Source organism: Ursus arctos, unplaced genomic scaffold (genome assembly GCF_023065955.2).
Source record: "Ursus arctos isolate Adak ecotype North America unplaced genomic scaffold, UrsArc2.0 scaffold_6, whole genome shotgun sequence".
NCBI classification, from domain to species: domain Eukaryota; kingdom Metazoa; phylum Chordata; class Mammalia; order Carnivora; family Ursidae; genus Ursus; species Ursus arctos.
Genome location: NW_026623078.1, coordinates 61,627,371 through 61,652,723, shown reverse-complemented (window position 1 = coordinate 61,652,723; position 25,353 = coordinate 61,627,371). Strand labels below are relative to the sequence as shown.

At 32.9% G+C, this 25,353-nt stretch overlaps 1 protein-coding gene across 3 annotated transcripts in view; it reads left to right on the top strand.

Annotated features, from left to right (window-relative positions):
* Positions 1 to 25,353, top strand: part of CSMD3 (CUB and Sushi multiple domains 3) — a 1,143,082-nt gene that overhangs the window by 1,027,108 nt on the left and 90,621 nt on the right. For all 3 annotated transcript variants that reach the window (XM_026495547.4, XM_026495546.4, XM_026495545.4), the window contains 7 exons: positions 2,620 to 2,738; positions 5,554 to 5,623; positions 10,072 to 10,188; positions 13,577 to 13,786; positions 15,602 to 15,790; positions 16,513 to 16,690; positions 17,586 to 17,731. In XM_026495547.4, the coding sequence (XP_026351332.2) occupies positions 2,620 to 2,738; positions 5,554 to 5,623; positions 10,072 to 10,188; positions 13,577 to 13,786; positions 15,602 to 15,790; positions 16,513 to 16,690; positions 17,586 to 17,731 (1,029 nt within the window). The remainder of the gene's footprint in view (positions 1 to 2,619; positions 2,739 to 5,553; positions 5,624 to 10,071; positions 10,189 to 13,576; positions 13,787 to 15,601; positions 15,791 to 16,512; positions 16,691 to 17,585; positions 17,732 to 25,353) is intronic.

The window sequence follows — 25,353 nt, the reverse complement described above, 5'->3', positions numbered from 1 at the left end:
AGAGTTTTATATCACATTTTTATCTTATTTTATTTTAAGATTTATTTTATTTGAGGGCACCTGGGTGGCTCAGTCATTGAGTGTCTTCCTTCGGCTTGGGCATGATCCCAGGGTCCTGGGATCAAGCCCTGCATTGGGCTCCCTGCTCGGCAGGAAGCCTGCTTCTCCCTCTCCCACTCCCCCTGCCTGTGTTCCCTCTCGCTGTTTCTATCTCTGTCAAATAAATAGGTAAAATTTTTTTTTTAAGATTTATTTTATTTGAGAGAGAGAATGAGAGCATGGGAGTAGGGCAAAGGGAGAGGGAAAGAGAAACTCCAGGCAGACTCCATGCTGAGCCAGACCCTGAGATCATGACCTGAACCAAAGCCAAGAGTCCAATGCTCAACCGACTGTTCTACCCAGCCCCGCCAGGAGTTTTATATCACATTTTTGAAGTTAAAACTTTTAAAATATTTTACTGTGTTGGTATATATTATGTGTAAACTCACTTAAAAATGAGGCTCTCAATATTTTATAATATCACTGTACCATAGTTTTATTTGTCCTCTTTCCAGGAAAGGAAATCACCACTTCTGAATATTAATAGTTTTCTGTGTATATGACCCTGAATGGAGTACTTGATAGAAAGAAAAGAAAAATGAATGTGTACAAAATTTGGCCTTCTTAGTAAGAATGACTGCAAGAATGACCTTAGTGGTAAAGAGTAATAAATGTACTGTTCAGGACTCCCAAAAAACCAAGATTGTACCAAAGGAAGGTGAAATCCTGTTTTTAAGACTTGTATGTTTATATTATAAAGCACTTTTTTGGGATATTCATTAATTCCTGAAAAGGGCTCTATGAAATCAGATAAATTGAATGTGTAAGACCAATTAGCGGGTATTAGATAGGATTAAAACAAATATAAGTTTCTTTTACTTTTGGATCTGAAAATCTAGTTGGAAAAGTGAGACATTAACCCTTAAAATGTTAAAGGTAAGTCACAATTTAATGGTGACTTACCTTGCCTAGATCCATGAATTCAAGTTTACAAAAAAATGGGGAAATATGAAGCATGTGTATGGTTAGAGACCTAGCTAATTGAAGCATAAGTGTTGGAACTCCAATTCATAGACTTCCCTAACCTCCTCTAGGGCTGTCTCAAATGCATTCCCAAATGATGAGTTTACTCTTCTTCACTGTCTTCCTTTCTGAACTAATCATAATTCTATCAAGTTAGTGCTTTTATGTCATTTTCTATCCTTAAATATGACCTTAAATTTGGAATGATTTTTAACTACTCTAAATATTGTATTATTAGAAAGAGAATATCTTCCATTTGCAGAGCTAGACATTAGTATTTATTAAAAAGTTATCAAAATAGGGATTCGTGTTCTTTTTCATACTATTCATTCATCCAATCAACCAATGTTTATTGGATGCTTCCTTAAGATGCAGTGCTCTAAGCTGTCCTTAAGGAGTCTCAGAGGGGAAATAAATATTGAACAACTAATTACACAGTTATATATTCATTATTAATTTATGTTAAGCACCACAAAAAATGTAGAAAATGGTGCTATGAGAGCATCCATCAGAGGGAAATATCAAGGAGTAAAAGAATGTCTGAAGTATTGTAATTCTTTAGGATTCAGTTTTTAATATTTTTTTCATGAAATGAAGATATATAATGATTTTGGAGTGGTGACTACTTCCTCCCATAATTTAAACATGCATTAGATTAGCTTCAAATGTGAATTACAAAGAATTGGATAATAAACACTGTTTTTTATTGAAGATAAAAAATTCTTAATAATCATTTTTCAAAATGTTTTGGCAAAAAAAATCAATTTTTCAGACTTTAAGTAAGTCATTTTAGAAAAACAACTTATATTTAGTATGCTTTTATTCTCCTATGTTGAAAAATGTATTGTTACTATAAAAATAATGGAAGTGTTTTAAATGATAGAATTATCTCCCTTCAGAAATAACTGATTTCAGGTGTCACCTTAACTTTTCAGGTCTCGATGAACTACATGTTTTTCTCCTTTTTGATTATAATATATTTGGAGAACAAATTTTTTTTTTGAGAATACATCTTACTTAAAAATACATTAAAAAACTGTTACATGCAATAAGTATCTCAAAATATGTCTCATAAATTAAAAAGCCCATTTTGTGTGAAAGAAAAAGGAACCAGATGATATGGACAAAATAGCAATTTTTTAGTTATTTTACTAAGAATATTTTACAAATATAATTTCATATTACTCTCACAATAAATTGTTGTTTTATTTTTTATTAAGGGATTTTCTTTTTAGGAATTTTTAATTTTTGCTTTATAGTAGAAGACATTTAGACTGTGAGTTAGAAAGACTTTAAGTATAATCACATCGTTATTTAATGGTTGGTGCCATGAAAATTCAAAGAAATAGTTTTATGGTACAGTTCCAAGCATATTGCTTTTAACAACTACAGTTAAATCTTGTTCACACTTAAGTAGCATTCACAGAACATCCCCAGTGTCCCAGTGTAAAAATCTAGTTTTAATGATACCAGTATTCAATTTGGTAATTTAATATGCATAATTTAAACATTCATTATTTGAAAGTTACTTATGCTTATATCTTTAAATATTTTCAGCAATTGGTTTGGACTCCTGTCCTGAACCACAAACTCCTAGCAGTGGAATGAAAATTGGAGACAGATATATGGTTGGTGATGTGGTATCCTTTCAGTGTGATCAAGGATATTCTCTACAGGTAAGGCTATTTTTAAATTATAGTTTTGATTTGCATTGCTTTTTCAGAGTATTTTAATGGAACAATGATTGGTAATCCAAAAGTTTTAAAACAATATTGATTTCAAATTGCAATAGCCTTCAGTCAAAAGTTATTCAATTTGTCCATAAAACATATTCATGAGAGAAATTACTAGAACGGACTAAATATGCTTTGTTTGCAAGTAACCAAAGATTATTTTTGAATCAAAATTAATCTTTGCTTCACACTTTTCTCTCTGTTCATATAGGATGTAACAACTCAATTCTTGGAGCTTTAGAATTAGAAAATATAAATGAAGTGCTACTTAAAGCGTTAAATGAAACTTCCATGATAATAAATTTTTGCAATTAGTGAAAATCAACCAGAAATATATTTTAGAGGGTCTCAAATTTATGGTTGCATAAAAATCTCCCTAAAGAATTGACCTATTAAGTAACTGAGAAAAAAATATGAGGCAGAAACTATTCCATGTTAAGTAAATAGATTCCTTAGAGAAAGCAAAATTAGAAATTAATGATTTATAGTCTTTAACATTTCATTACAAATTATTATTCTCAGAAGTACAATCAGATATTTCTGGATCTTATATTTCAGTTTATAATTTAATATATCTTAATTGACTCATTTTAATATTTTATGAAGTGTTTTTAAATTATGCTTTACCCTATTTCACCTTAAATATTATAGCAGTTTATTATAAACAGCTATATATATGGTCATTTCACTCACATAATCATTGCAGTATCCCAGTAGAACATGTTTCAATAGAAAAATGTTAAGTTTAAAAACCACAATTCTTTTTTTTTGTTTGTTATTTTATTTTATTTTATTTTATTTTTAATGATTTTTTATTATATTATGTTAGTCACCATACAGTACATCCCCGGTTTCCGATGTAAGGCTCGATGATTCATTAGTTGTGTATAACACCCAGTGCACCATGCAATACGTGCCCTCCTTACTACCCATCACCAGTCTATCCCATTCCCCCACCCCCCTCCCCTCTGAAGTCCTCAGTTTATTTCTCATAGTCCATAGTCTCTCATGTTTCATTCCCCCTTCTGATTACCCCTCCTTTCTTTATCCCTTTCTTCCCCTACCGATCATCCTAGTTCTTATGTTCCATAGATGAGAGAAATCATATGATAGTTGTCTTTCTCTGCTTGACTTATTTCACTTAGCATTATCTCCTCCAGTGCCGTCCATGTTGTAGCAAATGTTGAGAACTCGTTCTTTCTGATAGCTGAGTAATATTCCATTGTATATATGGACCACAACTTCTTAATTCAGTCATCTGTTGAAGGGCATCTTGGCTCCTTCCACGATTTAGCTATTGTGGACATTGCTGCTATGAACATTGGGGTGCATATGGCCCTTCTCTTCACTACGTCTGTATCTTTGGGGTAAACACCCAGTAGTGCAATGGCTGGATCATAGGGTAGCTCAATTTTTAACTTTTTAAGGGACCTCCACACTGTTTTCCAGAGTGGCTGTACCAACTTGCATTCCCACCAACAATGTAGGAGGGATCCCCTTTCTCCACATCCTCTCCAACAATTGTTGTTTCTTGCCTTGTCTATTTTTGCCATTCTAACTGGCGTAAGGTGGTATCTCAGTGTGGTTTTGATTTGAATTTCCTTGATGGCTAATGATTTTGAACATTTTTTCATGTGTCTGTTAGCCATTTGTATGTCTTCATTGGAAAAGTGTCTGTTCATATCTTCTGCCCATTTTTTGATTTGTTTATTTGTTTCTCGTGTATTGAGTTTGAGAAGTTCTTTGTAGATCTTGGATACCAGTCCTTTATCTGTAGTGTCATTTGCAAATATCTTCTCCCATTCCGTGGGCTGCCTCTTAGTTTTTCTGACTGTTTTCTTGGCTGTGCAGAAACTTTTAATCTTGATGAAGTCCCATAAATTCATTTTATCTTTTGTTTCTCTTGCCTTTGGGGATGTGTCATGAAAAAGGTTGCTTTGGCCGATGTCATAGAGGTTGTTGCCTATGTTCTCCTCTAGAATTTTGATGGATTCCTGTCTCACATCGAGGTCTTTCATCCATTTGGAGTTTATTTTTGTGTATGGGGTGAGATAGTGGTCAAGTTTCATTCTCTTTAATGTAGCTGTCCAATTTTCCCAGCACCATTTATTGAAGAGACTGTCTTTTTCCCACTGGATGTTTTTTCCTGCTTTATCAAAGATTAGTTGCCCAAAGAGCCGAGGGTCCATTTCTGGGCTCTCTATTCTGTTCCATTGGTCTATGTGTCTGTTTTTGTGCCAGTACCATGCTGTCTTTGTGATCACAGCTTTGTAGTACAGCTCGAAATCCGGCATTGTGATGCCTCCAGCTTTGTTTTTCCTTTTCAACAGTTCCTTGGAGATTCGGGGCCTTTTCTGTTTCCATACAAATTTAAGGACTGTTTGTTCCAGTTCTTTGAAAAATGTCCTCGGTATTTTGATCGGGATAGCATTGAAAGTGTAGATTGCTCTGGGTAGCATGGACATTTTAACTATGTTAATTCTTCCGATCCATGAGCATGGAATATAAAAACCACAATTCTGATGTGATTAGGAGTCTTAATTTTTCTACCAGGACCATGTCATTTTTTACATTTTATCACAAGCGTATATAATTACATTTCTTATTTTAAGTCATACTGAGAATTCCAGTAAAAGGTTGAAAAATACTAAAAAAATGATAACAAATATTTAAGCTTATTTTTATAATGACCATTCACTATGCTATGTTTAATTTAGTCTTTTTAAAATGTGTACTGAACTGCATCTTTTTTATGTAGGGTCATTCTCACATTACATGTATGCCAGGACCTGTAAGAAGATGGAATTATCCAATCCCAATTTGTTTGGGTAAGTTGAAAAACTGTAAATCATTGGTAAGCTTTATCAAATTTTAAAGATACACCTTGTGTATAATGTTGCTGAAATATATAGTTTGTCTTTCATCAGGTTTTATGGAAATGATGTTTTAAGATAAATGTCTCATCTTTTTTTTTTAATTTTAAATTTTTACAATTTTTTTTTACCTCAAACTTCAATATCAATGGATGACTTTAGAAATTGAAAAAAGGTATTAGGTTTTTTGATCCTTAGAAATTTTTCTCTGTATATGATAGAAGTATCCATAGATCAGGAAAATAAGTAAATATCTTATTGCTTGCTATTGAGCCAGGATAGGAATCTGGAGTTTACCAAAGAGAGCATGATATCCCATGAAATGTCTTCATTAGTGACAGGCAGTTGAGATATGGAATATATCAAAATAGCACTTGGATCTTAGAAAGTATGGGACCCAGTTTTTGCCCTAACTTCATCCTGCTTCCAATTATTTCTGTCCACTTTTTCATTTTTTTTCTCTTCCTCATTTCTGGTATCCGTATCCAGCTATTAATATCCTGGGCTCTACAGACTATGAAAAAGAAATATGATATATAATCCCTATCTTTAAAAAATTCATTACCATTTAGAGTGGTAGAAATAAAAGACTTGAATAAGAGAGTAATTCAGTGTTAAGTTATACCATTGGCTACATGGTAGAATTTCAGAAAGATAATATGGTTTTCACCCAAGTCATTGGGAAACATAGCCCATAAAATTTACAGTTTTGGATGGTAAGTGTAATTAAGATCAATAGATGGGGAAGATAGCCTTTTCTGAGTAGGAAAAGGGCAAAAGCAAAAGAATTGGTGTGAATTATTTGACTTAACCTCTGTATTATATTAGTTTGCTTGGGCTGCCATAACAGAACGCCACAACTGGGTGGGTTAGACAACAGAAACTTATTTTCTTGCAACTCTAGAAGCTAGAAATCCAAGATCAAGATTCTGTCAGGGTTGTTTTCTTCTGAGGTCTCTCTTCTTGGCTTGTAGATGGCCATCTTCTCCCAGAATCTTCACATGTCTTTTCCCTGTTGTAAAGGCCTCTGGTGTCTTTTCTTATAAGGACAGCAGGTACTGTTAGATTAGGGCTCCACCCTCATAATTTCCTGTAACCTCAATTACCTCCTTAGAGTCCCTGATTCCAAGTACAGCCAGATTGTGGGTTAGGGCTTTAATGTATGAATATAGTGGGAAGACAATTCAATCTGTAATGCCTGTGTACCGTGTGTACTATTCTTGTCGAGTCTGTTGGAAAATAATGTTTAGAAGTAACAATGTTTTTAATTGGCAAAAGATATTAAAAACATTCAGAATTTAGATTGGATGGTATTTTTAAAAAATATATATATTTATATATGTATAGTCAATTATATATATGTCAATTATATATAATGTCAATTATAAAATTATATGTATATAATGCATATGTAAACATTTATATATACAGACAATGCCAATTATGTGTGTTTCTTATGTGTGTGCATCCAATTAAGTATAAAAAATTGGGAATATAAAAGGGTACAGAGAACAAAATAAGCAGCATATATATTCTGCTGTTGAGAAAACAGAGAGTTTAGGTATGTTGTTCATTACTACATCCCCAGTCCTGGAACAGTTCTCATCATAAGCATACAGTAAATATTGCTTAGTGAATAAATTAATATAAAGTTTTGGGATTGTATAGTGTGTATATATATATATAAAATATATTTTATATAATATTAATTTTAAAAATATATTTATATATATAATTATATATATTTTATATAATGAATTGAAGTTTTGGGATTCTACAGTATATATATATTTGTGTATATATATTTTACATATATAAAATTATGTTTTCTTTCTTGACATTAACTTGGAATAATTTTCCATACTATAACATTTTCAAAAATTTGATATTTAAAATGGCTTCATGGCACATAGCATAGTCTAATTTGTGTAATTTTCTTTTCATTAGAGTTTAGGTTTTTGTCTTTTGATATACATTTATAAGTCTTTTAGCACTCTTTCATGCATTTTGTAGTTGTTTACTTAGGATTTTACCTAAATGGATTATGTCATTGCATATACCTGCATAATAATGGAATATTTAATGATATGACCAAAGTTTACAATATATAGTTAAGTATAAAAGGCTTAAAATGACTCACAGTGTGAGCCTATTTTCATTATATGCATACATGTATAAACACACGCATATATATTTTTCTGCAGAAGAAAAAAATACAAAGGTAAATAGGTTATCTATGGGTAGTAAAATTAGAGGACATTTTTATTTCTTTTTCACTCACTTTTTTGCATTTTATAGATTTTAGACAATAAACTGACACTATATTTGATAGACAAAGTACTTGAAGTGATATCATGGCCATATTACAAGGAGAAACGGAAGGCAGGAGACTGATTAAGAGAATGTCTTAAAGCTCTAGACAACAGGTAACAAGGTTATACAGCTTTGTGAGCTGGAAAATAAACAATCTTCCAGATATTCTGTTGGATAGAAAGAAAAGTCACTTGAGATTTTTAGGTAATAGAGACAAATCAGAAAGAACAATCAAAGATGATCTTCTCTTAGAGGACTATGGTTGTGTATCTCGGAGGCTATAGTTGTGTCCTTAACAATGAGTGTAATGAGGCACAATAGCATCTATTACAGAGCCACTGGTAGAACACACAGGAGTGTGTGAGATCACAGAGACACTAAGAACATAGGCATGAATGCAGAGCTGAAGGCAGAGGCATTTTTTGGGTTCTTTTTTTGTGTGTGTTTCATGACATGTCATTCTTGCTCCTTCATGATCTCTTTACTCTTCATTTTCTTTCCTTCTTTCTCCTCTGATTTTGGGATTTAAACTCTAGAAAGGTGAGCAATGCAGAGGACAGGATTTTCAGGTCATATCTGAAGAGAAAGGAAGTAGAAGAATTGGAGGAACAATGAGCAGGTGAAAGACGAGTTTTTGAAGGCAAGAGAGAAGAATATAGTCCTTGTGCTCTTTTACCCGAAGTACAGGATAAAGCAAAACAAACCTATAATGCAATCTTGTCAGAAATTTAAACATGTATTTGAATGGCCAAAATATTTTCTCATTAATTATCAGACTCTGTGATGAATATATGTAAGCAATCAAATTTTAGAAAAACAATTTTTTGAATGTTAATTGTACCTGTATGTTGAAAATTGCTCTGGTTTGATAGATGAGCTGAGATTTCAGGGGGATGGAAAAATGCACAGATATATCTTTAGATCTCAATGGAAAGAAAGGTTTATATGAAGATTGCTACATTATTTTATGTATACATATATACATGGTAAGATGATATAATTCATTCAGTTCCCATAGTTAAAAATAGCTGTCAAACAGTTTACTGATATCATACAGAACATTGATGAAGTTTTTACCAAATTTGCTTTTATGATACACAATCCGAAGTTTGAGTATCTGTCTTTTGTTATTCTTAACAAGGAATAAATGAATGTAACTGCAAGTAAGTGTTATATATAGGTAATTTTCAAACTTGATGTACAACCATGACATTTGATTCTTCACCCCACAATTAATAGATGTGTATTTTAGTCCTTATATGATGAAATAATAAAAATGTACTTTTAGAGGAAAGAATTAACTTCTAAAATGCAATGATTCTTTTAGTACATGTTAAATAGTTCTGTGTAATCATGAACTTGGCTAATTATCTGGTCTTGTAATTTTTGCTAAGTTATTAATAGTAAATCAATATAATAGAGATTCCGAAACAAGCACATTTATAAATTATGCCTAAATTCTCAAACCTGGGTGCATCTTTTTACTTGTTTTTTACTTCTCTATTCTTTGTCTAGATTCTTTTAGGAAAAAGGGCAGCCATATCCCATGTGTGATATGTGAATCCGTCACATATTTACAATACAAACCAACTCTTTCTTAAAATTCTTTAACCTTCTCACGAAAATAAGGAAGGAAGGCTGGGAAAATTGTTCCCTCTTGAATACAGTGTTTAGAATCGATGTTGTTGGCTTGACTTTTTTTCTAAATTGCATCATCTTTGGAATGAATGAAAACATTCCTAGATACCTGTGGGTAAGAAATAAACTGCCTGCTGTGGAAAAGGACATATGCTCCTAGTTTGATTGTATTCACTGCACATGAGCTCCTTCTTGCTGTGCAATAATTGATTTAGCTTGCGTTTATTGCTGAGGAAGGAAGTATGTTGTCTTTTTAAGCTATTTTAGAAAATGCATTATCAATTGATTATATTTGATGACTAGTGTGTGATGTGAATGAGAGTTGACAATATTAAAATTTATATCAAACCGTTTAACTGAGACTTGATTAAGACTTGAAATGATTTCAATTTGTTTTTAATACAGTAAAGTATTCCACTACTCTGGCTTACATGGGACCTCTCATTTTATAGCTCAGTGTGGTGGTGCTATGTCAGATTTCAGCGGTGTGATCCTCAGCCCCGGGTTTCCTGGAAACTACCCTAGCAGTTTAGATTGCACGTGGACAATAAAGCTGCCCGTAGGTTTTGGTATGTATAGTAAAAGCATGTGAAAGAGTTTTCAGTATCATTGATGCATCCTTATAAAGAAATACGAAGGTCTAGTAAAAACTCACAAATTATAGTTTACTTTGGGATTGCCTACAGTTACATAAATTGAGGAGTGAAATTTGAATTGCTTGAGCCAAATTTGGTTGCTGAAACCAAATAACTTTCCCTTGAAACACTAGGATAATTGAAAAGATAAGGGCATTTTCTAATTTCATAGTTAGAAGATAGGTACGTAGATAGATAACTTTCTGATATTTTCCAGTTGATTTGTATGGATTTAGCCTGATGTGTGTGGCAATAGTAAATTCAGTGTGATTTTCATGTATAATCATTTTTATAAGTCTCTTACTATAACCAAGTAGTACATATATAATAATTATTTTCTGGTAATTTGTTAAATTTATCTAATATTCATTGCAAATAAATAAGATTTTATATTTGAAAAGTAGTACAAAATTTCCAATGTTGGGTTTAAATACATGCAGATGTAATACTTTTTAATTTTAATAATACAATTCGCAGTGTTTTGGATATACTGCATTATATATAGCATTTCATAGATTCTTTCTCACTTTTCTATCGCTAATATATTCTCCTGCAGCTTCATATCCTGTGGTCTGTATATGCATAAGTAGAAGTGTATCACAGAAGACAAGATGAGTAGACTCCCTGAACCACACACAAACCTGGTGGATTTAGAGCAATTAAGAAATTATGTTCTATCTCACTTATTGAGGACTGAATTTAGTACCTCGTTACCCAAAAACATCTATGGCCTCAGAATAAAAATTCATATTTAAATATTTTACGTAATTTTACATAATAATAAATAATAATAAATATTTTACATAAATTCACAGAAAATTAGTTTTAACAATTCCTTACTGAGTGCATGTTATACTCCAAGTACTATGCTGTACTGGGAATAAAATGCGTGGTGAAACAAACTTGGAACCTTTCCCCAGATAAGTTATAGTCATGATGAGGAGACAGATTATCAAATATGCTATTACAATGAACTATAATAAAGATTATACGATTGTAATTAGTACAGATATCCACTCTCATTCAGGAAATGCAGAAAAGTCTTGCTAGAGGAAGTGATTACTAAATTGTGACTTTGTAGATAAGTAAGAGTCAGCCCAACAACGAGGGTCCATCTGTGGGGAACAGGAAAGACACTGTTGGTAAACAGAGTGACACATGGAAAGATGCAGATGAAAACTAAAGAAATTCAACAAACCTGAATACAGTTTGACTGGCCTGAGGTTTTGGGAAAACAGGAAACCACAGAAAGATGTTGGAGGACTTCCGAATGAGGGTTATTCTGGTTACTACATGGAAACATGCTTACTTTGAAGTTATAGTCAAATTCTATGTCCATTCACTGAATAACGATACTGATAAAATGAATAAGAGATTTGAACCCTGTATGGTTATTCTTATGTGTCTTTTACCAGCCACTTAAGAGGGCTTATCCCATGTTGCTGATGGAGCTAAGTGAATTATTTTATTTTATTTTTCTAAGATTTTATTTATTTATTTGTCAGAGAGAGAGAGAGCACATGCTAGCGCACCAGCACAAGCAGGGGGAGTGGCAGGCAAAGGGAAAGTAGGCTCCCTGCCAAGCAAGGAGCCAGACACAGAACTCAATCCCAGGATCCTGGGATTATGACCGGAGCCAAAGGTAGAAGCTTAACTGACTGAGCCACCGAGGCATCCCTAAGTTATTTTAAAATAAATTATTAAATATATTTTCAATAGTGTCATTATAACATTTTCAACTTACCTCTCATTAATACTTCCTTGATTTTAAAAACTGAGTTCATTAAAATTAGAAATAATACACATCCCTATTTTAGAGATGAAAACGTAAGAGACTGTTTCTGATTTGATTACATTTAAATAGTACCATTGTTTTCTTTGAGTTTTGGATGAATCAAAAATTAGTTCTAATGCATTTCAAAAAAGTAATTTGTAATTTTTGAAAAGATTGAATACATATCAAAAATTAAAGGAGTATTTTCTAATGTCCATAAAACACTTATTGACAAGATAATTTGTGAAAAGGAGGCTCAGGGGAAATTTTTAGAAAGAAATATGCAATTCTTGCAGCCTCACATATTAGGGTAACATGTTCAGATCTCTAAGAAATTTGTATAATAGTACAGAAACTTGATTAATATTTTAAAGCCTATTTCCAATATTTCCCAAATGTATTTGCCCATAGAAATTTTTTTGTGGAACTCCAGTAACAAAATGTGACTTTAGTTGAGAACTCCAGTGTCGCTATTAAGAGCAAGAGTCCAAGAGCCAGTGTTTGAGTTTGAATTTCAGGTCTGTTAGGTCATTGTGTAAGTTAGCATATTATTTAGCTTCTCTGTGCCTTGGTTTCTTTATTCTCATGAGTAACTGTGAACATTAAATAAATAGCATGTATAATCGCTTAGGAGAGTGTCTAGCAAACAACAAATGCCAGATTTTATTATTAACAATTTAGAGAATGGTAGTTGTAAAAAAACCCCTCTAATTCACTAAAATTGAATATTAATCAAATTAGACAAACATACCTCAATAAGACTCTCATTTTATTTTTTCCATCCCAGAAACATTTCACTATCTCATATTTTAGTTATGTTTATACAAATTTTGAGACTATATTGCAATATGACAGCATATAACAATGATCACTAGATTTTATTGAGATGATTATATAAAAATTAGCATTATCTTCTGATAACAAAGTAGTAAAAGAGCACATTTATAAATTACATCCTTCTAATGCTATATTGGGGAAGTTAATGTATCCCCCATAGATGAATGACTAATTTCTAATGCGTTGTGGAATCTGATTATGTTAATAAATGAAAACTTTGCAATCATATTTTGGCCTCAAACTGGACTTTTACAAAATACAAATTTACCGAATGATTTTTTTACCTCTAAAAATTGCTTAATCCAATTTTAAATGGTATCAAAGAGCAAGAAAGCCCTTTTAAAAAATGTATTATTTTTTTTATTATTATGTTCAGTTAGCTAGCATATAGTACATGGATGGAACTGGAGGATATTATGCTAAGAAAGCCACTTTCTTGGTTAGTTTTGTTATGATGACATTATAGTAAAATGGAAGAGGTTCCCATGTGACAGCTAGGTGGCATTTGAGAGCAGTATCCTGTTACTTGAACTATGATGAAGCTAATTGCCCCGGCAAACAGCAAACCCATGGCCCAGACCTCGAAAGTACGCCTCTTGACCTAAATGGAAACATATATAACTATATTAATGTGAGTGAGTTTGTGCATATATGTGTGCATATTTAATCGGATAAAACAATAAAGTAGTATTGTTTGCTTTTCTTTTTTAGGTGTACATCTCCAGTTTGTCAATTTTTCTACAGAAACGATACATGATTATTTGGAAGTAAGAAGTGGATCTTCAGAAACTAGTACTGTTATTGGCCGACTTAGTGGTCCTCAAATACCATCTTCCCTATTTAGTACGACCCATGAAACCAGTTTGTATTTTCACAGTGACTATTCACAAAACAAACAAGGGTTCCACATTGTATACCAAGGTGAGAGGAATAACAAAAAGTGGAAGCTCATTTAGCTCCAAATCAGCTATTAGCAATCTAACTAACTCTTAAGTATTTTCTATATTGTGGTTTAGAAAGCCTACACCAAGACAAGCCTCAATTAGGAAGATTTTCTTTTTTAAATAATTAATGCAATTTTCAGGCAACTGTATTGGGGAAATGAGGTCTTTCTGAAGCCTTGGAAAATTCTAACCATGAAAAAACAATTGAATTAGTATTAATACACAATTAAGCAAGCCAAGGCAAGGCAAACTGGATATCAAAGATTTATCTTTGCTCTTCTATTAAAATAAGCGTATTGAAAGATATTTTGCAGTACTCATACATTCTGTGTAAAATTATTTTCTTTTACTTTAGACTAATATGACATTCTTTCATTCCAATCTATTTCCATGAGAATATGAAATAAATACTTTGACAAGATTTTTATCCCTCTTGAATAGAGTTTGGACTCAGCCTCAAATGGTGACTCTCCAGGTTCAATCTAAAGTAGCCTAAAGCTCCTCTCCATTTCTTCATTTGCATGATAGAGTTAGTAATAGTACCACCCAGATCAATTGTTTTTAACTTGATATGATGAAATTAATGTAAAATATATGCCATGATGTATACCATTAGTAAATTTTTGTGCATTTTAGCTATTTTTATGATTATATTATTTCAGATTTTAGAAGCCTAAGATTCAAAATTACACATTTAAAGTTACAATAATATTTTATGCATCGTAGTTCCAATGACTGCAACTTTTAATCAAAATAACATTTAATCGCAGCTCTGCCATAATTATTAAAGGATTTTATGAGTAAGTGACACTTTTGAATGTGAGCTCCACAGGAGCAGGCATCTTTGTCTTGTTTGTCTATATATTTCAAGTGCTACAACAGTTAAGGGCATGATAAATATTTGCTGAATAAAAGCATATACCCAGAAGGAAATTTAAGAGTAGTTAAAATAGACATCATAACTTCCAACTGCATGGGTCTAAAATAATTATGATTTGCATTATGCTTGCATACATTACTTGAGAGCACAATATCACACATCATCTTTTACATAAAATAGAAGTAATTTCTGCCACCTTTCAGTACAGAATCAACCATGTTCCCAAGGAATTTAATTATTTCAAAAATAATTGGGCGATGGATTAAATTCTTATTTGCTGCTAGAAGACTCGGAGCTATCTTTATAGTCCTTCTCTAGCACGTGTTTGGGGCCTATGCCAAGCACCTTGCTATTTACTTTAAACCAGGCTTCATCTTCTTTTCTCCTTCCCTCTTTTTCCTTCTGCCTCTCAAAATAATGCTCTTATGTGAATGATGTATAACTAGAATTTGAACTTTACTAACTGCACTTTCAGTCCATGTGCCCTTAAAAAAGATTCATTATTTATATATTAAAAGCATAAAAGATACAGAATTTTTATTGTTATTGATATAATATTAATATTATTGACATTATTGACATACATTACAATGATCAGAATTAGAATATGTGAGACTAAAATTGTGGCTGTAAGAGTAGTTTACATTTTCATTAAAACTTATAATTTGGATAGATTGCATAAGAAACTGAATGCATTTTTATGAATCGTACTAATATTTTAAACATGAAACATATAGACATGAGAAGAAATTCACATCACATTGCCATTGACATCACTTATTATAAACCTGAATTACTATTTATAACCAACGACAAGCAGCACTGCATCTATTTTGCAAGTTGCAAATAGTACCCATCTGTGGTCTTTCTGATATTCAGAAAGGAAAAACGTCTTTCTTTTTCCCTTTTCAGCATATCAGTTGCAAAGCTGTCCTGATCCACGCCCGTTTCGAAATGGTTTTGTAATTGGCAATGATTTTACTGTGGGTCAGACCATTTCATTTGAATGTTTCCCTGGATACACACTAATTGGAAATTCAGCTCTCACTTGCCTTCATGGAGTGAGTCGTAATTGGAATCATCCACTTCCAAGGTGTGAAGGTATGCTCCTAACTCGAAGCTATGTTTCAGTTGATATCATCTGTATTTAATAATTCTTGTCTTGGCACTCTTTCTTCTTCAAATAGCATGCTAAATATACAATCTTTCTTTCAGTTGAGAATTATAGTTAGTACCCAGATCAAAATCCTTAAGGCTCCAAAATGGATAACTGATTTTATAATTATTGGCAGGAATTCTAACCTTCTCCATTAGAAGTGAGGCTATAGTTGATCAACACTTTAGAGCTTCTGTGTGTGTGTCTGTGTGGGTGCATGGGATTGTGTTTAATAGTCATTCTCATGTAAGCCACTATTGCACATATTGCTACTGAATTTAGACTCATTTTCTCTAAAAGTCCTTTTAAGTAAGAAGAACTTGAACATTTTGTAAGGCTTATATATATATATATATATATATATATGATAAAAGGTGAAAGTTAAACAGTGTATGTATTGATAAAGTATTTGAAAAAAACCAGAAGAAAATCGAATTAATCTAAGAATAGGTGATAATAACTATGTAGCATACCTCATATTGAGAAATAAATAAAAGCAGACTATATATCGTTCGTGGTTGCCAACATAATTTTATATACCTTAACTGAAGTAAGAACATAATATAGATGTATTTTATACTGCTAAGAGATATGAAATGTTTGCCTTTTTCTCTATGATAAGTTTATTGTCATTTTATTTTAACAGTTTTTTATATCATTTCTGTAGCTCTTTGTGGAGGAAATATAACTGCGATGAATGGCACTGTTTATTCTCCTGGGTATCCCGATGAATATCCTAACTTTCAAGACTGTTTTTGGCTTGTGAGAGTACCTCCTGGGAATGGAATCTACATCAATTTTACTGTCCTTCAAACAGAACCAATCTATGATTTCATTACTGTATGGTAAGCCAGAACCATTGTTATTGATTGATTCAACTATATGTAACAGTGAAACAAGGTAGGAATGAAAATATATCACAGTCCTCTGTACAAATTGCCATCCCATCTGATATTTGAATTGGTGTGAGTAACTGAGGGTGACAGTATGTATTTTGTAGAATGAGACAAACAAGAGAAATAGGTTTTAACTTATTTGCCCATGAAGTAGCTAAACAGAACAAAAGCTTTTGTGGGTGAAAAAAGATGTTAAATTTAATATAAATTAATGTGCAAAATTAGAAATTAGTATCAGAGTAAGTTTAAGATAAGCAAGTTCTCTGTAAAACCAGTGAAATTTAGAAGCCTATGTTCAGATCATAATTATTTAAAATGATTTAATTTCTGTCACAATTTGTTATAAAATATATTTGTATTATAATTATCCTGTTAGTGAAACATCTTTATTTACAAACATAAAGAAAATCTCTAAATTAATTATTGACAGCTGGTTACCTGAACTACTGGATGAGTTCTAAGATTCCTTCTAAATTTAACAGTCTATGATTCTCAAGAATGTTTTGGAGAAAATAAAAAGAGGGCAAAACTCAAGCATTTGGGACGATATGTGTTGTGGTCAGAATGCCAGGGACAATGTAATTGATTATAACTAATATGGGTGCATCTCCTTTAGGTAAATATGTGATGTATTTTTATACTTTACATTTTTAGGTGTATCATTACCTTAAAAAAAACCCCATAAAATGTACCAGTATGATTTGGCCCTAATCATTGGTTATTTCATCTATTGCCTCTTTATCATTTTTTTATGTAATACTTTCTTCAAACCTTTGCAAAACTCTCTAAAAAAAGCAATCTCAATCTCTCTTTCTCCCTTCCCTGCTCTGTCTCTCTCTAATAGGGATGGACCAGACCAAAACTCACCTCAGATTGGGCAGTTCAGTGGCAATACAGCTTTGGAATCAGTCTATAGCACTTCAAATCAGATTCTAATCAAATTTCACAGTGATTTCACAACAAGTGGCTTTTTTGTGCTCAGTTACCACGGTTGGTATTATCTAAGAGTTTCTATTTTATTTGGCACTATTTCAATTTAAAATTGTCCTGGAAAAATTGAGTGTAATATATATTTAACCAATGATTGAAAAGGTATTAAAATTTGACACTTTTTAAAAATCATTTCAAACACATTTACTTGCAAAGAATGACCTCTTCCAAGCGTTTAGGGACATTAAAATGTGAGCAAATGGAAATAGGAAATAAATCAGTCAGTAATTACTCAGTAGAAAATAATCATTTTTGTGCGGAAACCAATAAAAGAGAACCAGCTGTTCATATTTTATTGCATGTAATTTTGAGACATCAATAGATTTTTCATACAAAATGTTTAATCTATTCAACCTGCTGTGAGTCTTTCTAAAAATAGCATCCAATATCTTTATGCTTTGGATCATATTACTCATTCATTTATACTCTTATTTCAAAAACTGTATCTGTTCTAGAATCTTACACTTTTAAGTGACTATTCCAGATCATTAAGTTCATAGCTTTTACTCCCGTGAAATAATTTATGAGGAGTTTCAATTTTAATTCTTTTTATAGAATTATTCTGGGTCCTCTCTTCATAACATTAACCTTTTCAAAGAACATTCAGATGGTTCACAGAGCTTTTTAAAAAAAATTCCCCTTATCTCAAATTGATTGTATTCCTCTATAAATAAGAAAATGTTTATTCCTAATGATATGTCCTTTCTCTGCTATGACCATAGTTCTGTAAAACACATCCTGCTTCATATGACTTTGTGAGACCAATTCCATGTGTATTTCAGAGGATCAGTAAGCTACTATCTTAAATTCACAAAAGTTATGTGAAAATTAGCAAGATGAACATGTGCTTTGTCCCATTACATTAATATACAATTTAATAAGTCATTCAGAGAAAGACTGTTATCATATGGTTTCAGTCATATGTGGAATATAAGAAACAGTGCAGAGGAATATAGGGGAAGGGAGGGAAAACTGAATGGGAAGAAATCAGAGAGGGGGACAAGCCATGAGAAACTCTTAGCTATAGGAAAAAAACTGAAGGTTGCTGGAGAGGAGGAGGGTGGGTGGATGGGGTACCTGGGTGATGGGCGTAAAGGAGGGCATGTGATGTGATGAACACTGGGTGTTATATGCAACTGAAGAATAACTGAACTCTACGTCTGAAGCTAATGAGGTACTATATGTTGGCTAATTGAATTAAAAAAAAAGAAAGATGTTTTCTAAAACAAATTTGTTAACTTTTAAAAATATAATGTAAGAAAAACTTTGATACTCAAAACTTACATTCCATGAAAAATATGTTAGATGTTTCATAAATGTTCTTTTCCTGACCTTGTCTTGTCTCACATTGTAGATTTTCTAATAGAGGGCTGATCTTTATTTATGTTTGTGCTTTTAATTTCATAAAAAGACACAATTGCCAGAGCTTAGAAAAGCCTAACATTTGAATCGACATCCCTGGGAATTTTACCTAAACCTTAAAATAACCTTGAAATCTGAGGATGTAGCCAGGGTTCATGTTAAAAATTGACAGGTGTCTTACCTTCGCCAGCCTTAGTAGAATAATTTTCCTAAAGTACTGCTTTCATTCTGACTCTCCTTTTCAAGATTGCGGGATGCCTACATTAAATCAAATTTAAAGCTACCCTATAATCCAATTCAATGAATCTTACTCCCCAGCGCTTACTCTGACTCCACTCAGATTGGTTCTGGCGCTGCCTCCTAAACTTCCATTCTTACATGATTTCATACTCATCTTTGGTTCTTTTTATCTCCCTCTCTTAAGTCCTGTTTCTTCCATTTCTTGACAATGGAGCTCATAGGGCTCACAACCATCTTCTCTATGATTGCACTTTCTCTTACCAAACTTTTGAGAACTTATTACAGCATGGTGTATTGTTTTATAAGGTTTGCGCGTTTAGTTATAGTGCTTTTTTGAGGACACAAATCACATTTATGCTTCTTAACCCTTTTATGTTATTACTGACTGATTATTGTATTTTAGCCTCATAGTGGAAAGAGTGAGTTCAAAATCTTTTTTTTTTTAAATTGTTTAATTGATTTTATTTGAGCTGTATTACTTACAACTTTTAAAAAGAGTATTTTATGATCAGGTAGATGTATGCATTTCCCTTCACAGAAACAAACAAAAAAAAAGTAAACCAGGAAGGTAATGCACTACTTAACGCTTAATGTTAAACCAATTAAGTATACCTAAGCTTAGAGTGGTTTGCTCCCCAACTCAGTTTTATTTAAACTCTGTTACTGATTTAATAGGTCCTTGTCTTATGCCCTATTGTCAGAAGTGGTTTTCTTAAGACTTGTGTATTTATTTTATAAATTTGACAGATCAATCTTCTCACATACTTTCTTAAAGGTCACACTGATCATTTAAGCTTTATTTATTAATGTATTTTTAATATATTTGAAAAGAGAAAAATATGTGTTTCTTTTCTCCTAACCTGACTTCCTTTATGAGATCCAGCCAGCCATATGTCTTTTATAAAACATCACCTTCATAAAGCCTTTCATGATCAAAAATAACATTCATAAAAAGCTTTGGAAAATGAAAGTTCTGTGCAATAAAAAAAATAGGACAGGTGTAAATGTTAAGGCACTTTATCTCAGATATCATACTTCTTTTTAATCTAAGGAAATGTTTTTGTCTCTGTATTGCTGGAATTGTAATTTCCTAAAGTAAATGCTAAATTTTCTTGATATCTGCCATAGATTTAAGATGGGTTTGGTTTATAATAAATATTAACAATATTCAGTCCTAATCAATGACTTCCTAAAAGTAAATTACACAAAACCTGTCTTAACTGCATCGTTTTTGCAGACACTGACTTTCCACATTAGTCACTAGAATAGTGATAGCTACCACTTACTGAAAACTTAATATGCTGGGTACTCTGCTAGCTACTTTTCATGTATTATTGCTAATTTTTCTAATAGCTCTGCAAGATAAGTATTATTATCCCCATTTTAATAATGAAAGAACTGAAAGAAAAAAAATTAACCTACATAAAGCTAGAGAACTAATAAATAGGAGAGCTGCCTGGAATTCAAAATAGGTCCATCTGACTCCATAGAATGACCTCTTTTTAAATAATGACAACAATACTGGCAATAACAATAGCTAAAATATAGAGAGTTCTTACTGAATGCCAGGCAGTGTCCCACGCTGGTATTGTCAAACACATAGGTTATATTCAATGGCCTATAAATCTAATTTTTCCTTAAAAATTCAGCAAAAGTGATTTTAATTTTTAGCAAGATTATAAGTCATCTCATTTTCTAGAAAATACCCCTCCTAAATAAAACTTAGAACTTCATACTTTGTAGTGCTTCTCTTCTTCGTGACTTACAAGCTCACAACAATATGTAGGTTCATTGCAACTTAGTATGTTCTTTGTGGTTTCCAAAAATATGGTAAGGTCACTGTGTGAAAAGAAGATAATTTTTGTTGGGGGTCTGATTTATGGCAACCAAAACAACTAGGAGACTATAACATAGCCAGATTATATATTTACTCATTTAAAACAGAAGGTATCATTTTCATGTTCAGATCTATTATCCAGGGTGCCACTTTTTCTAATATCAGAATATTAGAGAACTTCAATTTATATACAGAAGGCTTTCTTAGTAAGCATAATTTATATTATGATTTGATTTGTATGATCCATTGTTTTCCAGTGTATATCCATTGGCACATCTTCTGTGAAAGAATGAGTTGATTATATATTGACTTTCAGATTATTTTTAAGAAGTGTGTTAAAAGGCTCGTAATATCTTTTAGGTCATCTTTTAAGTTTATGTTGCCTTTACAATAAATGCTGTATTTAGGGAAAGTATATTTAACTCCACAAAGTCTCATCCTAAAAGAGACTGCTGCAGATATAAGGACACATTTTATATAAAACATAAATCACCATGGCTTTGAACTGTGTGACCCCTTTGCCTCACACAACCTAAAGACCTGACCTCCTTTCATACGTCAGTAGATAGAGCATTGAACTCATAAAGTATTTTATTGTTTGATATCCAGAGAGCATAGTATGGACATCATACAATTATATATATATAATGTGGCAAAGAAACTAAAAAGACAAACTGGTGAAACTGTTAAGAGGAAAAGATAATACCATTTACTATTACTAATATGACTAGTGATTACTTAAATGACTGAAATCATGCCAAAATTGCCTACTATATTTTGACATTTGACTCCACGTGCACATCCATTCATACGTTATGGCATTTATTTTGTACAGTGTCTTACCGTCAGTACCCTCCAATCAAAGTCCATCAGGAACATCTTTCAGTTAAACAAAATTGGGTTTATTTGCTCACTGTAATAAGTGAGACAAAACACCATGAGGGACCCTCTGGCATCCCAGTATGAGGGTATTAGGAGAGGCTTGTTTCAGGATTTGGGCTGTGCAAGCTAGTTCTGGGAAGGTTCAAGGAAGCACGCTGTATTTCTAGACTGGGTGTTGTTACAAAATTGGAGCAGTTCTATAATTGGGTACCTTTAAAAAAATTTTTTTTAAAGATTTTATTTATTTATTTGACACAGAGACAGGGAGAGAGGGAATACAAGCAGGGGGAGAGGGTGAGGGAGAAGCAGGAAGCCCCACATGGGACCATGACCTGAGCCGAAGGCAGACACTTAACGACTGAGCCACTCAGGTGCCCCCCCCCCTTTTAAAGATTTTGTTTATTTGACAGAGAGAGAACTCAAGCAGGTGGAACAGCAGTCAGAGAGAGGGAGAAGCAGGCTCCCTGCTAGCAAGGAGCTTGACGTGGGGCCTATCCTAGGACCCTGGGATCATGACCTGAGCCAAAGGCAGGTGCTTAACCAACTGAGCCACCTAGCTGCCCCTATAACTGGGTATCTTAATACATTTTTTTTTTTCTAGAAGGTGGAAGGAGTAGAACATACCTGGAACAATAATTGGTATGGAAGCAACATTTGCTCATATTAGCTGAGATGGAAGAGACTTGGTCATTTTGGCAGTTGAGACAGTGTTCTTGTTTTTTATTGTGCTCAGATATAATTATGGAAATGTCTTCTTTTTGTCTTGTTTCAGTGAGGTCAAAGGATTATCACATCTGATGCTAATTGTTAGTGAAATTGTATATGGTCAACAGTAGAAAATCACAGCCTATCAGAGCCAGGCCAATTCTAAGCTGAGAACACACCTGAGCTGTTCTCTCCTCTCCTCTCCTCTCCTCTCCTCTCCTCTCCTCTCCTCTCCTCTCCTCTCCTCTTCTCTTCTCTTTCCCCTTCCCTTCCCTTTTCTTTTTTCTCTTTTCCTTTCTTTTTTCTTTTATTTTCTTTCTTTTCTTTTCAATACACAGAGTAGTTTATGATAGTTAAAGATAGCTATAGCATGGTCCTTTACAACCAAAAGCAAACCGAACTATGATGGTGAAGACGGAAAGGAAAACAGAGACTGACAAAGGTCAAATGATATTGCTGATGTGCTCTGTTTATCAGATTATCCATCATTTTTCAGAATTTAATGAGCTCAGTACTAAAGGGCAAGATAATTTCAATGAACTATCTGAATATCGGGAAGTGAATTCATGCAGCAGATATTGAAACTTTTTAATGGATAATTCAGGAGATTTCCCAATAGTTTTGTTTACTATACTTCTGTTACTCCATCTCTAGGGAAATACCAAGAGTGACTTCTTGTTCATCCTTTTCTCATGATGGGGACTTTCTTAGTCTCAACTCTAAATCTGGGGATGAGTCATTTGCTCTTGATTTCTAAGATTCTCCCTTATATAGGCAGAGAAAGAAAGTGACTATATAATGTTAATGGAGCAAAAGTGGTATTTGTAAGTAATTTCAAATTTACCTATATGGTTCATGTCAACTTGCTAACAGATTTTCTCCAAAATGGAAAAAAAAAGTATATATTATTTTTCCCTCTTAATTAGAACTCAGAGAGCTTTTTATTTTAAACACTCCTAACTCTTCTTTCAAGTAGAGCTGCTTAAACTTGCTTTATATAACTTTTGAAATAACATTGACAAAATTACATAACTGAATGAACATGTAATCATCAATGCTTTTCCTCCTCCAAATCTTTCCCAAATCATGAAATTATCATACTTGACTTAATCTGAGTCACCACCAGTCATTGTACAGAGTTTAGAATTTATAAAGGAACATAAAAAGTTATATTTTTCCTCTTTAAGAGACACTGTGTTGGTCCTTGGCAGAAAGGTTGTGCACTTGAGCTTTTTTGATTTAGAGAAGGAATGGCAATTTGCCTGTGTTCTGTGTTGTCTTTTTTGAAGAAGCCTTTAATAGCTCAATTGAACTGAAGTAGATAATGCAGCATTCTTTTCTGGAATTAGATTGGATGTTTCATTGCAAAGAAAATAAGAAATTAAAAATAACTGAAAAATATTGCCAGAATTAAACTCTAAAGCGATTTCAAGAAGAAAATTTGTTGGACCAGGAGCCAGAGATCTGGTATACATTTGAACCAAAACATGGCACTATTTGAGCAATAGTCATCCACAAAAGATACTGACCTATGGGGATTCCTGGGTGGCTCAGTTGGTTAAGCATCTGACTTTGGTCTCAGGTTTGTGAGTTCAAGCCAAGCATTGGGCTCCATTCTGGGTGTGGAACCGATGTTTAAAAAAGAAAAAAAAGTGACATATGGAATATGATGCCCTCATGTAACTATTAAATAGTAAATAGTGGTTTCAAGCTGAATGCCATGTTGATTAAAATGATTCTTCTAAAAAAGAACACAGATTTAAGTCAAAGGTATATTTTAAATGTGTAAATATCTGTTATAATGCTTTTTCATTAACGGTCATAACTGTGAAGTTGCTTCTAAATAGAATAATCCATGAAAAGCACGGACCCAAATATATGTTCTACCTGTAACTCGATGTGCAGCCTTGTGTACCTCAATTTACTTCTCTAGGGCCTTTTTCTTCCCCTCCTCACACGCCCTAAAAAATAAAAAGAGCAGACTAAGTGATTTATAAGGTAACTTCCAGCTCAAACAATCTATGGTGCTAAACCGTGCAATATTGGGTATTCATCCTAGAGCTGTTTATCTTCTTCCAAGATAACCAAACCATATACATTATAGAGGATGCAATATTGCTTTAATTCAATTAGTTATTAGTTAATATTTATTGAATATGATTTCCAGAGCACTGTATTAGCAGTTTTAAGAGCAAGACACATACACAATACACATGGCTGTAGAAAGAGTTGCTGAAGTTAAGAATTTTCTATTACAGTGTAATGTACATCACTGTAAAACAAATAAGGAATCTCAGCATTTTCGAACATCCAGCTTACATCACAATAGAAGCAAAGTGAATAGTTTGATGTGTCCTGGGAAATCACATGGGTACTAGCCCTTTGAATGATATCGGGGTTGTGAGTAAAGTCATGTTAGGTTGAGATTCTGTGTGTCCAGGGCACAACCATAATCAAAGCAGCCATGCTCCTGTTAACCTTTGCCAAACAGGGAATGCACTCTCCCTTTGAAATCATATGTGTCTGGCACAGTTCTAAGCACTTTACAATATATTAACTCAATCTTAGCTTTATGTTTATTTTGCAGTTGAGAAAA